The following is a 14,919-nucleotide window of genomic DNA, read 5'->3' as shown; positions in this document are numbered from 1 at the left end:
GCTACATACTAACTGTGCAGTTACAAGATAACTGTTCAACTAGAAGCTAACTGTTCAGCTAGAAGCTAACTGTTCTTCTAGAACCTAACTGCTAATAAACAGAGATAAAACAGCTCTTTGTATCTGTTGCTTCTAAACTAATTGGAAACTTTTTTCTTTTTTTTTAAACATATTTTGTCTTTTTTGTAGCACATGTACTGAAACCAAGCATTAGCTAACAATATATTGTTAGCTAGATATCAGTAGCCTTGAAGGTCATCAATTCTTTTCAAGGTTAAAAATGAGCATACTAGCAAAGGAAGACGTTAATTTAATAAGAGTGACTTCTATAGCCTATGACCAAAATAAACAATAATGAAGAAATAGCAATATCAACAACGCAAGCATGATGTCATCAAAATATGATCACACACATAATAAAAATGGTCATTCAAAGCTAAAGCCGAGAGCATGGGTGTCAAACTCAATCGCACTCGGGGCCAAAACTCACAACCGGCTTTCGGTGGCCGGGCCAAACAGGACAACCCCCCCAACTTCCCCCCCATGTGAAATTTGAAAATAGCTCCCTCAACAGAACCATGAACCTTGATTATGTAAGCTTTACCTTAGCCAGAAGCTGGATAAGTAGGCGATCGCATGTATTTGTAAGAAATTGAACATGACAGCCCCCCCCCCCCCCAGGCTTTCTTCGACATAAAAGGTACAAAAAATATCCAGAAGTTAACCTGATTGAATACATTTCAAATCAACCCCATTCTGGGGTTGATCTGGGGGGACATTTCTACGACTGGCGCTCCATCCAATTTGCAAAATGTTCTAAAATGACTCGCCATCTGTGTTCTCTCTTCAGCTGACTGCCAGCCGCCCTGCCAGAACCGCGGTTCCTGCAGCCGCCCGCATACCTGCGTGTGCCGCTCGGGTTTCCAGGGCCCCCGCTGTGAGGAGGTGGCTCCCGAGCAGGTGTACATCCAAGACAGAGGGACCTTGAGGCGCGTCCAGCCGGGCAGCAACCCGTTCCAGAGAGACCAACCGCGGAGACGGCCTGCGGAAAGGCAAGCCGTTGATAGCGCCAAGGTTCAAACCCCGCGACCTGCAACCACCAAGCAGCCGGTCCACACTGTGTAAGTGATTCAGCTGTGTTCTTTTTAAAGATAGAAAAACCCCCTTTGATATGCCCAACGGGGGGGTGGGGGGGGGGCGCATTTACTAAGTCTTCTGTTAACCAGCACCATCTTCACTCTGACTAACAGTAGCTAACTGTTCAGCTACAAGCTAACTGTTCAGCTACAAGCTAACTGTTTAGCTACAATCTAACTGTTCAGCTACAAGCTAACTGTTCAGCTACAAGCTAACTGTTTAGCTACAAGCTAACTGTTCAGGTACAAGCTAACTGTTTAGCTACAAGCTAACTGTTCGTATACAAGCTAACTATTCAGCTACAAGCTAACTGTTCAGCTACAAGCTAACTGTTCAGCTACAAGCTAACTGTTCAGCTAGAAGCTAACTGTTCAGTTCCAAGCTAACTGTTCAGCTACAAGCTAACCGTTCAGCTCCAAGCTAACTGTTCAGCTCCAAGCTAACAGTTCTGCTACAAGTTAACTGTTCTGCTACAATCTTAACTGTTCAGCTACAAGCTAACTGTTCAGCTACAAGCTAACTGTTCAGCTACAAGCTAACTGTTCAGCCAGAAACTAACTGTACAGCTACAAGCTAACTGTTCAGCTACAAGCTAATTGTTCAGTTACAAGCTAACTCTTCAACTACAAGCTAACTGTTCAGCTACAAGCTAACTGTTCAGCTACAAGCTAACTGTTCAGCTACAAGCGAACTGTTCAGCCAGAAACTAACTGTTCAGCTCCAAGCTAACCGTTCACCTCCAAGCTAACAGTTCTGCTCCAAGCTAACTGTTCAGCTACAAGCTAACTGTTCAGCTACAAGCGAACTGTTCAGCCAGAAACTAACTGTTCAGCTACAAGCTAACTGTTCAGCTACAAGCTAACTGTTCAGCTACAAGCTAACTGTTCAGCCAGAAACTAACTGTACAGCTACAAGCTAACTGTTCAGCTACAAGCTAATTGTTCAGTTACAAGCTAACTCTTCAACTACAAGCTAACTGTTCAGCTACAAGCTAACTGTTCAGCTACAAGCCAACTGTTCAGCCTGAAGCTAACTGTTCAGCTACAAGCTAACTGCTCAGCCAGAAACTAACTGTTCAGCTACAAGCTAACCGTTCAGCTTCAAGCTAACCGTTCAGCTCCAAGCTAACAGTTCTGCACCAAGCTAACTGTTCAGCTACAATCTAATTGTTCAGCTACAAGTTAACTGTTCAGCTACAAGCTAACTGTTCAGCTACAATCTAACTGTTCAGCCAGAAGCTAACTGTTCAGACAGAAGCTAACTGTTCCACCACAAGCTAACTGTTCCGCCACAAGCTAACTGTTCCGCCACAAGCTAAATGTTCAGCCACAAGCTAACTGTTCAGCCACAAGCTAACTGTTCAGCCAGAAGCTAACTGTTCAGCTAGAAGCTAACCATTCTGCTACAAGCTAACCGTTCTGCTACGAGCTAACTGTTCAGCTACAAGCTAACTGTTCAGCCAGAAGCTAACTGTTCTGCTAGAAGCTAACTCTGCAGTTACAAGATAACTGTTCTGCTAGAACCTAACTGCTAATAAACAGAGCTAAAACAGCTCTTTGTATCTGTTGCTTCTAAACTAAGTGGAACCTTTTTTTTTTACATATTTTGTCTTTTTTGTAGCTCATGTACTGAAACCAAGCATTAGCTGACAATATATTATTAGCTAGATATCAGTAGCCTTGAAGGTCATCAATTCCTTTCAAGGTTAAAAATGAGCATACTAGCAAAGGAAGACGTTAATTTAATAAGAGTGACTTCTATAGCCTGTGTTGTTGTACTGCTTTATACCTTCAAGTTCAAAGGTCAGTAGCTCGGAATAAGCTGTTTTGTAAGTTTTTAGGGTCACATGATGTTGTGTGATATTCCCATCAGCAGTGTAGTGCATCAACGGTGCCTTACCCCCCACTCATAGCATATAAGTAAAGAATTTTGCTTATCATAACAATAAGTATTCGAAAGAGTAATACATAAATACATTTGCATGAAAAATAACAGCTGAAAAAAAAGCACAAAAAAATCCAAACCATCTCTTTAACTGTTTTATTTTTTCCAGTCACAAGATAATAACTATATTTTGACATAACGACTAACAGTGACGTATGACACGCATTCACCCTGCCATGACTTCATGCAAGTTTATTCATCTGGAAAAAAACAGAAGTTTGTCAAAATGATCTTTAGTGCCATGCAGGGAGGCCCACAAAAAAAAGATATAAACAACCAGATTAGAACATTTAAAAACCTTTCTTGAACAAACAGCTGTTTAATTACAAACCTTCCCCAACCATGTGTGTTTACGATTTGTGCTAAATCATTCCAGATGACTCGATTCAACTGTTAATCTTTGATGCACACTATGTAAAACACATGTCAAGACTGATAAGAGTTTGCTTCTTTATTTGAGGTATTAAGGTAAAGCTGTAATATATGGAATAATATAACACGGTTTACCAGACACAAGTGTCAACCAGCAAAATAGATTGTGACCGTTTTGCTTTTTTTGACAGATTCACTCATTTTCCTCCTGATTTTGGAATAACTCAAACACATGCAGCTAATAAATTCTATGATGAACATTTTTTTGTAGTAAACTCCCCAAAGGCTGCTAATCAGACAGGCCTAATAGTTTCTTGGCTTGCATTATTTTAGCTGCAGTTTGCTTAGAAATGGTCTGATTAATCACCTGATCATGGCAAGATCCATATTCTTGATTCAGCATGCTGATGTGTTTTTCAAACAAGGGTTTTTCTGCTAACTGTTCAGGTACAAGCTAACTGTTCAGCTAGAAGCTAACTGTTCAGCTAGAAGCTAACTGTTCAGCTACAAGCTAACTGTTCAGCCTGAAGCTAACTGTTCAGCTACAAGCTAACTGTTCAGCTACAATCAAACTGTTCAGCTACAAGCTAACTGTTCTGCTACAAGCTAACTGTTCAGCCAGAAGCTAACTGTTCAGCTACAAGCTAACTGTTCTGCTACAAGCTAACTGTTCAGCCAGAAGCTAACTGTTCAACTACAAGCTAACTGTTCAGCTAGAAGTTAACTGTTCAGCTACAAGCTAACTGTTCAGCCAGAAACTAACTGTTCAGCTACAATCTAACTGTTCAGCTACAAGCTAACTGTTCTGCTACAAGCTAACTGTTCAGCCAGAAGCTAACTGTTCAGCTACAATCTAACTGTTCAACTACAAGCTAACTGTTCAGCTAGAAGTTAACTGTTCAGCTACAAGCTAACTGTTCAGCCAGAAACTAACTGTTCAGCTACAATCTAACTGTTCAGCTACAAGCTAACTGTTCAGCTAGAAATTAACTGTTCAGCTACAAGCTAACTGTTCAGCCTGAAGCTAGCTGTTCAGCTACAAGCCAACTGTTCAGCCTGAAGCTAACTGTTCAGCTACAATCAAACTGTTCAGCTACAAGCCAACTGTTCTGCTACAAGCTAACTGTTCAGCCAGAAGCTAACTGTTCAGCTACAAGCTAACTGTTCAGCTACAAGCTAACTGTTCAGCCTGAAGCTAGCTGTTCAGCTACAAGCCAACTGTTCAGCCTGAAGCTAACTGTTCAGCTACAAGCTAACTGTTCAGCTACAATCTAACTGTTCAGCTACAATCTAACTGTTCTGCTTCAAGCTAACTGTGCAGCTACAAGCTAAATGTTCAGCTACAAGCTAACTGTTCAGTCTGAAGCTAAATGTTCAGCTACAAGCTAACTGTTCAGCCTGAAGCTAACTGTTCAGCTACAATCTAATTGTTCAGCTACAAGCTAACTGTTCAGCTACAAGCTAACTGTTCAGCTACAAGTTAACTGTTCTGCTACAATCTAACTGTTCAGCTAGAAGTTAACTGTTCAGCTACAAGTTAACTGTTCAGCTACAAGCTAACTGTTCAGCTACAATAATATAACACGGTTTACCAGACAGAAGTGTCAACCAGTTTTTTTTTTTTAATAGATTGTGACCGTTCTGGTTTTTTTTGGTGACAGATTCACTCATTTTCCTCCTGATTTTAGAATAACTCAAACACATCCAGCTAATAAATTCTGTGATGAACAATTTTTTGTAGTAAACTCCCCAAAGACTGCTAATCAGACAGGCCTAATAGTTTCTTGGCTTGCTTTATTTTAGCTGCAGTTTGCTTAGAAATGGTCTGATTAATCACCTGATCATGGCAAGATCCATATTCTTGATTCAGCATGCTGATGTGTTTTTCAAACAAGGGTTTTTCTGGGAAAATGTTCATAGCTTGTCATTGATTACAACTAACATTTGTCAAACTGTTCTCATTTTGTGACCAAGACCCAATTATTCTCCAAAAAAAATAATTCCCTTGCTGGCATGCCAGAGTATTACAGTATGAGGTTTTTTTTCTCTCAAAAGTAATTTTATTCCAATTTTTTTTTAGACCCTCGTCCCCTTTCCACTCAAAAATATGATGTACTTATGTACTTGGTAACCGGCATCTTACAGTTCAAGTCACAATGAACAATGGATTCGAACATATGGTTTGAATACATAATAATAGGTTAATCAAATAATAAATAAACATTCACTGTTTGCGTTACGGTTCGATACTTTTTTGATACAAAAAAAGTACCTTGTCTTTTTACATTAGAATTTTATAGAAATTGACAAAAGCTGCACAGTGGTTCAGTGGTTAGCTTGTAGGTCACACAGTCAGGGGTTTGATTCTCTGCTTGGGAATCTCTGTGTGGAGTTTACATGTTCTCCCAGTTCGTCCGTGGGTTTTATCCGGGTACTCCCGGTTTCCTCCCACATTCCAAAAACATGCTAGGTTAATTGGCGACTCCAAAGTATCCATAGGTATTGTAGAAATCCTCCCCCTGAGGACTCTAAGTGGGTTTTGAATAAAGGATAAGGGAGAACGAAATTATAGAATGAGAACCAGATTATTTATTCCTGACAACAATACCTAATACAGACGTCCGGGCTTATCTGCAGTCCCTGTATGCCTACAAGTAAGCGGGTCTTATTACAGCACAGCTGCAAAAAAAGCACCCTTCCTTTCCGTGCCGGTCTTTTATACACTCGAGGCTGGAGTCCTGATGCTGGAGTCTTGGACCAATCAGCTTTCGCCACTGCCCTTGCTTGAACCTTTCGTTTGTTCGCTGTGGCATGAAGGCATCTTTCCTTTGCGGGGGCATCAAGGCGTCTGGAACATTCTGCTTTTCCTTTGTTGCAAAGCAAGCTGTCATATGCGTACTCGGTGTTTCCACCTTAACTGTCAGTTGTCACGTTAGTCCTTTTTTTGTGTGGGTGCTTGTATAAGTATCTTTTGTCTGTATTTGTGGGACTCTAAGTGGGTTTCGAATAGAAGATAAGGGAATCTTAAAGAACCAAATTATAGAACGAGAACCAGATTATTTATTCCTGACAACAATACCTAATACAGACGTCCGGGCTTATCTGCAGTCCCCTTATACCTACACGTAAGCGGGTCTTATTACAACGTAGCTGCAAAAAAGCTTTTATATAAGTCTTTTATACACTCGAGGCTGGAGTCCTGGACCAATCAGCTTTCGCCACTGCTCTTTTTGTCTGTATTTGTGAGACTATGTGTTTTGTTTTAGCTTATATCTTTAACTTGCACAATTGAGCAAATACCTTCAGTATGAATGTGAGTGTGAATGGTTGTTTGTCTATATATGGCGACCAGACACCTGGCATAGGCTCCAGCACCCGCAGGACTCTCGTGATTATACGCGGTAGAATAAAATGAATGAATGAATGTTGGATCAAATGGGAAGTTAACCAGTGTTCTAGAAACAGATTAGGTTTGGGTTTTGGTCTCTAACTGTTATGTTCTGTGAAGTGATGATTGCGGTCACTGTGTTGTAAAACACATGATCATATTCAGTTTTATTGCTAATTGTGCTATTGGGTTGACATATTGTGTTGTTCGCCAGTGTTGTAGTTGTAGTATTCCAGCTCTTTCATAGTATTGTTCTTGTTCACGTTGCTTTCCAAAACAATTATCCATCCTTGAGTCATAGTCATTCTAAGTACTTTGCAGTGGAGTCTGCTATGAGTATTCCTCCTTGTTGTTGTCTTACACAACATATTTGCTTAGTGACTCACAGGTGAGGGTCAACCAGAGTGATAGTAAAAGGAAACCAGTCATGCTGAGTCACTTGTGCCCTCCCGGTGACTCTTCACCCTCGTAATTCTGCTAAAGCTGACTAACTATTTAGTCAGAAGTACGCTCGGGTTGTCGATGAGATGTTCTTCTCTCGTCTCCTTTTCATGAATTCAAGGTTTCCCGGCATAGAGCTTAGAGTAATTATTAGTTGCGGTTATAGCGTAAAGCCCTGAACATGACATGTGGAAAATCTGCCAACGTTGTAAATCTTCTAAAGATTTATTTCTTTTACCGGATACTTTCCAGGAAGCTTTGAGATAAACCGGAGCGCAAAGCTCCCGATCCCATGGACTGAAATAAAATGTTCTGCATTCTTTTGGCGTGGACTTGCCTTTAAAGGGTGGAAAAGTGTTCCCCCTGGAGAAGAAGTGGAGGATGCAAGTCTTGGTTTCAGATATCTGATTGATGTTTCACAGCTCCAAAGCCAGGAAAGCACGAGCAAAATAAAAGTCACGGAGCGAGATAGCGAGACAACCTCATTGCCTGGCCTTGCTATTTGAAATAAGAACTAGGGAGTACTGACGTTTAGTTCACAAATAGCTTTTTTTCAACCTAAATGCCCAGGGAGTAAATTCCTTCCCATACGTGCAGCTACTTTCCTTCCACTTTGTTCCTACTGCAGAGGGTGTCAGGTACTAAATAAGTCTGTCTTGGATCACGTTTGCCTTTTTATGTCAGCGGCACCCTGTTATTGACCTCACCTGTCAAGCGGCGCCAAGAGCACACGCTCGTTTGGAAAAATGATTAGACAGAGAAGCAAGGAGAGACGAACATTTAAATAAAAAAAAAATCTAAAACAATAATCAAGCTGATAATAATCTTTCTACATCAACAAAGTAGACTGAAGCCCCTTTCACACAGTCTGTAAAAACTGAAATATCGGTGCCGTCCTGCTCAAAAAATGGTAATGGTTTAATTTCATTTGAACATGCATCAGATTACAATTGAGTGCATCCCATAATCAGTTCACAGTTCCACATGTCCAAAAGGAGTAGGAAGAAGCAAAGCTTATTAAATCCTATCTGGTACTTTTACAATCAGTAACTGTTACATTTGTTCACTTCCTGCCTTACTAATATTATTTTATTTTATTATTTTTTATTTAATTTGAATTTGAATTTAATTATTTATTTTTGTAAACTTTTTACATTTTTTACAATTTTAATTTTTTGTAATTTTTTTTCATTTTTTTAAAAGTAATTATTATTTTTTTATGGTTTTATTTCATTTGAACATGAATCAGAGTACAATTGAATGCATCCCATTATCAGTTCACAGTTCCACATGTCCAAAAGGAGTAGGAAGAAGCAAAGCTTATTAAATCCTACCCCTCCATCTGGTACTTTTACAATCACTAACTGTTACATTTGTTCACTTCCTGCTTTCCTAATATAATTAAAGTATTTTTTAAACTAAACTAAACTATTTTTTAAACTTTTAATTTTTAATTTTTAATTTTTAATTTTTAATTTTTAATTTTTAATTTTTAATTTTTAATTTTTAATTTTTAATTTTTAATTTTTAATTTTTAATTTTTAATTTTTAATTTTTAATTTTTAATTTTTAATTAAAAAAAAGTATGTGTGCATCAATCTTTTTATTACATTGTATATACAGTTGCTCCCCTTGTGGTGTATTCATTCATTCATTTTCTACCGCTTATCCTCACTAGGGTCACGGGGGTGCTGGAGCCTATCCCAGCTGTTTTCAGGCGAGAGGCGGAGTCCAGCCAATCACAGGGGACATATAGACAAACAACCATTCACACTCACATTTATACCTATGGACAATTTGGAGTCGCCAATTAACCTAGCATGTTTTTGGAATGTGGGAGGAAACCGGAGTACCCGGAGAAAACCCACGCATGCACGGGGAGAACATGCAAACTCCACACAGCGATAGCCGAGGGTGGAATTGAACTCGGGTCTCCTAGCTGTGAGGCCTGCGTGCTAACCACTCGATCACCGTGCAGCCCCCTTGTCGGAAAAATAATCGCACAGGCAAACTATGGGTGCGTGTTTTAACAAATGCATACAGTCATGTGAAAAAATGAGGACACCCCACGGATGGATGGATGTTCGAGGTTTCTCTTCAAACTCTGAGGTTCCACGTTTTATGAAATGAACATCCAGTTTTATTAAAAACCGCTAAACCCATCAGGTGTCCTTTTGCTCAAAGTCTGTGGCCTACCTGTAAAATAGCATGATTTAATACAAATGTGACCGCGGTTAGTGTGGGGTCATTTTTTTTTACCAGACTTGTAAAAGTCTTTACAACCGTGGGGTCCTGTGACAACCATGCGACCTTTTATTCATTTTAATGACCGTTTCAACTGTGAATACAAAATACATCCATATAGTGATCTATATGGATGTATCAAACACGCGGCCCGCGGGCCAAATGTGGCCCGCAGGACACTAGTTTGAGGCCCCCGCCTTGATATGAAAGTTAGTGCGGCCCGCGCAAGTTTGATATGGATGCTGTATGGTATCATGTACCCAGAAAAAATTATTACGTTTGATTCATGTTCATGTTAAAGGTTAAATAACTGTTATAACTTATATAACTTATAACTGTAATAACTGTCCTCCCTATCCGTGTGGAAGTGGTAAGTTTTTGGCTATTTAAGTTGAAAGGAATTAACTTGAAGGCTACCGTTTAGGTCGCTAGCTCTCTAGTTTGCGAGTTAGCATGTGTCTCAAGACCCTGCAGTTGCGCAATATGTTGTAAATAAAAAGAGTATAAATGTGACTATAGTTGTGTTTTGTCATGTCTACAGGGCTCTAATAATGCTTTGTTCATTTTAATCTGAAAAAAAATAATTTGTCTACCCACCAACTATATGTGGTTTCTTAAATTTTTATTATTTGCCGTTTTATTATTATTATTATATTTATTTATTTATTACTGGTTGATTGATTTTCTTTATTCTTGATTTGTTTATTTATTTTTCATCTTATTTTGTGCAGAAAAATAAAAATTAAGATATTTGAGAACAGTGGAATGTTTTATCAGAGCTTTTCTTGTAGAAAATTGGAACCAAAACGAAGTTTTTTAAATTTTTTTGTTTTTAATAAATGCGTTTTTTTTCAGAACCAAAGCATTGAAAAAGTTTGTATATTTTTCTGTTTTTAATAAATGCGTTTTTTTTTTTTTTTTTGAAAACCTGATGCGGCCCAGTCTCACCCAGACCCGAGCTCCAGTGGCCCCCAAGTAAATTGAGTTTGAGACCCCTGGTATAGATTGACATTTCCTCACCTGAATTGTGATGTTTTTACCGTCTGGTGACTACTTCATTGTGACATGATCTTTCCCGTAAGTGATTGGTAGTGAAAAACCCGTTCCTGCCAGCATGAGATCCTACAGATCACATCTGGTCGCCGTAGGAAGGTCAGGACCCGTGATGAATACCACCGGCTGAGCTGGAACGGTGATAACACATAAAGCACGATCTCCTTTGAGAGCTTCATATCACCTCCACGCCCCCATTAGTCTATGACATCAGTCGTCTACAGGAAACAGAGCGGGGCAGAGCAGGATGTGTGCGAAGCTTGTACATCATCCCTCCAAAGGTCAGTTTGCGCTCATTTCTCTTACATAATCCGATTGGAAAAGGCACCTGGACTGCTGATGATAAAGCAATATGGTAACCCATGGTAACTAGCTCATCTTCCCATCAATGATGACACTGACAGGATTTAACATCATTAATATTTTAACAGGTTGAACGTATTGTGAGTGTAGGATCGCATGAGAGCGGACTGCGGATGAAAAATGTCCCTCCATGGACTTTTTGACCCAGACCAGCCCATTGCGGACATTATTCTTCCACCGTTGTCACACTCACACAAAAAAAATAAATGTAGGTTTATATAATTGTACACTGGAAAAACAACACAAAATCCTTAAATTTATTTATTCTTATTTTTTTTATTTTTTATTTTTTATTTTTTATTTTTTATTTTTTATTTTTTATTTTTTATTTTTTATTTTTTATTTTTTATTTTTTATTTTTTATTTTTTATTTTTTATTTTTTATTTTTTATTTTTTATTTTTTATTTTTTATGTACGTGTGCATCAATCTTTTTATTACATTGTATATACATTGTAAGTACTACATATACAGCGACAGGAGGGTCGCGGGGGTGCTGGAGCCTATCCCAGCTGTAAAATTAATTTTTTTTTAAATGAAAAAAGCATTATTAGAGCCCTGTAGACATGACTATAGTCACATTTATACTCTTTTTATTTACAACATATTGCGCAACTGCAGGGTCTTGAGACACATGCTAACTCGCAAACTAGAGAGCTAGCGACCTAAACGGTAGCCTTCAAGTTATTTCCTTTAAACTTAAATAGCCAAAAACTTACCACTTCCACACGGATAGGGAGGATAACTATTAACAGTTATTTAACCTTTAACATGAACATGAATCAAACGTAATAATTTTTTCTGGGTACATGATACCATACAGCATCCATATCAAACTTGCGCGGGCCGCAACTAACATTAAATTTTCATATTTAAGGCGGGGGCCTCAAACTAGTATCCTGCGGGCCACATTTGGCCCGCGGGCCGCGTGTTTGAGACCCCTGGTCTACACAATCTTTACCTGTGCTATGTGTGTTTGTTCAGTACTGAATGTGGATTTTGCTGGTGGAAATTATTATGGAAGATCAGTTCCCTTATTTTGTGCCTCGTCTTAAATGCAAATGTTCGCATTTTTTTGAGAAAGTAAGAGAAATCGAAATAAATTCATTCCAGGATTCTGGGTCTTATGTATAAGTACAGTTTTTTTTTCAATCAATAATACAGGAATCCTGGCTAGTTCTGAAGGTGTGACGGTTGTTTCTGCATTAAATGTCTTGCTTCTGTATGCACAACATATGCCTGGCGGTTACTAAGGCCGGGCGCTTGTGTGTGGGTTGTTGACTCAAGGCTTTGGGCATAACCACTCAGCCGTTTCTCAGAGGAAACTGTGGTTATAGTGGGAGTTCTCCTTGTTAATCATGGATCACTGGTTGCTTTCACTCCCATTCCAGACTAACCACACCGCCATCAGTGGCGGCACAAACCCGATCCGCCATCCAAATATTGGAGGTTACCTCAGCACCTGTATGGAAATATAATTTGGTGCTCTTGTCAGTACTGATTAGCAATTATGTCAAAGCACAACAAAAGTGCAGGAGTGGTTGGAGAAATAGAAAGGGGGGGGCACAGATGTCGTGTTTTTAATACATTTGGCCTTGGAATGGTCCTACTAGACCACCTGGTGGGCGGCATTGCTGATCCCAAAGAAGACATGGCCAAAATTATCCTCATGTCTTTGGATAGCAGATGATGGATGGGTGGATGACTGGATGACTGGATGACTGGATACTGGATACTGGATACTGGATACTGGATACTGGATACTGGATACTGGATACTGGATACTGGATACTGGGTACTGGGTACTGGATACTGGATACTGGGTACTGGGTACTGGATACTGGATACTGGATACTGGATACTGGATACTGGGTACTGGGTACTGGGTACTGGATACTGGATACTGGATACTGGATACTGGGTACTGGGTACTGGGTACTGGATACTGGATACTGGATACTGGATACTGGATACTGGATGGATACTGGATGGATGGATGGATAGATACTAGATTCGGGATGGATGGATGGATCGATACTAGATACAGGATGGATGGATGGATGGATACTGGATGGATGGATACTGGATGGATGGATACGAGATACAGGATGGATGGATACTAAATGCGGGATGGATGGATGGATGGATGGATCGATACTAGGTACACAATGCATGGATGGATAGATGGATGGATGGATACTGGATGGATGGATAGATACTAGATATAGGATGGATGGATGGATGGATAGATAGATAGATACTAGATACAGAATGGATGGATGGATGGATACTGGATGGATGGATGGATGGATACTAGATATGGGATGGCTGGATGGATCAATCGATACTAGATACAGAAGGGATGGATGGATACTAGATACGGGATGGATGGATGGATCAATACTAGATACAGGATGGATGGATACTGGATGGATGGATGGATGGATGGATGGATAGATACAGGATGGATGGATACTGGGTGGATGGATGGATGGATCGTTACTAGATACAGGATGGATGGATACTGGATGGATGGATGGATGGATGGATAGATACAGGATGGATGGATACTGGGTGGATGGATGGATGGATGCATTGTTGCATACTAGATACGGGATGGAGGGATGGATGGATCGATGGATAGATACAGGATGGATGGATGGATGGATACTGGATGGATGGATGGATACTAGATACGGGATGGATGCATGGATACTAGATACAGGATGGATGGATGGATCAATACTAGATACAGGATGGATGGATGGATGGATGGATAGATACTAGATATAGGATGGATGGATGGATGGCTAGATAGATACTGGATGGATGGATACTAGATACAGGGTGGATGGATGGATAGATAGATGGATACTGGATGGATGGATAGATGTTCTGGTAATGGTAATGGTAATAGTAATGGTAATGGTTAAAAATGGTCATTTTTAGTAGCAGCTTTGATCCCGTTCAACATGTCACCATACCACCTGTTGAGAATCCCTATTTGAGTCCTTGTTATCTGGAAGTAGTTCGGTTAACTTCCGGTCTACTTCTCCGATACATCCTGTTGCCCCAAACGTAGCCTTTTTTGTTACTCTGAATTTTGACATAAAATAACGAAGAATCACCGGTCTAATTGTGTATACAGTAGGTGTGAATACCATTAGATGTTTGCCTGTGGTTGACTGGTGACAAGTCCAGGGTGTACCCTCTACCTCTTTCTTAAACTCTACTGTGATTGACACCTATGACTTGTATATTACAAATCTAGCTAATGTGTTAAAAACAGTCTGAATGTTCTGTAGACTGAATTTTAGCTTAGGGTTTAACAACGCAATATTGACTCAGTCAGGACCAGGAAAAGTATCTGTGTTTCTGTCTAAAAATACACAGCCAAATGAGTCCCATGAGTGTTTGGCTTCCTGCTAGGCCGGGGGGGGACAAAGGACCATAGAGAATTTAGCGCTCAGCGTGGGACAGATACGTCTTGTCTGCAACCGACTCTCTGGGCGGCAGTGTCAGTTTGCCAAGGTTCTGTTTGCCAAATCCGAAACACCATAGGATGTCAATATATACCCGGATTTCAATTTTGTATGCATACAAACTGGTCTTACCAGTTCCTTTAGATCCGGAAAAAAAACTCAAAGTACTTTTATCGGGTCTCTTTCTGCTGACCTGTCCTGTGGTATTCTCCTAAGAATGATCAGAGAAACTACAACAGAACCAAAAAGTATCGAATTACCCTTCAGCTCACAATGTCTCCAGACGGTATGATTCTAACCCCTGAACCACAGCAACCGCACCACTTTGCTTCCATCCAGGATCTCTGGACCTTTCTGGATTTGTTATGTCTTGGGTACCCCGGGAGACAAAAAGGGAACTGTTTGCCCCACTACAGTTGTGTATTATGTTCATGTCCGAGTCTATTATATACTCGTGTGTAGTCATTCATCCTTAATACTTGAATCGAAGCCTTTT

General features: G+C 39.9%; 1 protein-coding gene across 1 annotated transcript in view; it reads left to right on the top strand.

Moving 5' to 3' along the window:
* Window positions 1–14,919, top strand: part of LOC131140425 (latent-transforming growth factor beta-binding protein 2-like) — a 165,186-nt gene that overhangs the window by 31,614 nt on the left and 118,653 nt on the right. Inside the window, exon 3 of the mRNA XM_078796315.1 lies at window positions 851–1,121. Coding sequence (XP_078652441.1) covers window positions 851–1,121 — 271 coding nt within the window. The remainder of the gene's footprint in view (window positions 1–850; window positions 1,122–14,919) is intronic.

This window comes from Doryrhamphus excisus, linkage group LG14 (genome assembly GCF_037039965.1).
Source record: "Doryrhamphus excisus strain RoL-2023G ecotype Guam linkage group LG14, RoL_Dexc_Guam_v1.1, whole genome shotgun sequence".
Taxonomy (NCBI): Eukaryota; Metazoa; Chordata; class Actinopteri; order Syngnathiformes; family Syngnathidae; genus Doryrhamphus; species Doryrhamphus excisus.
The sequence above is the reverse complement of the archived record's forward strand: the minus strand, read 5'-3'. Positions and strand labels throughout refer to the sequence as shown.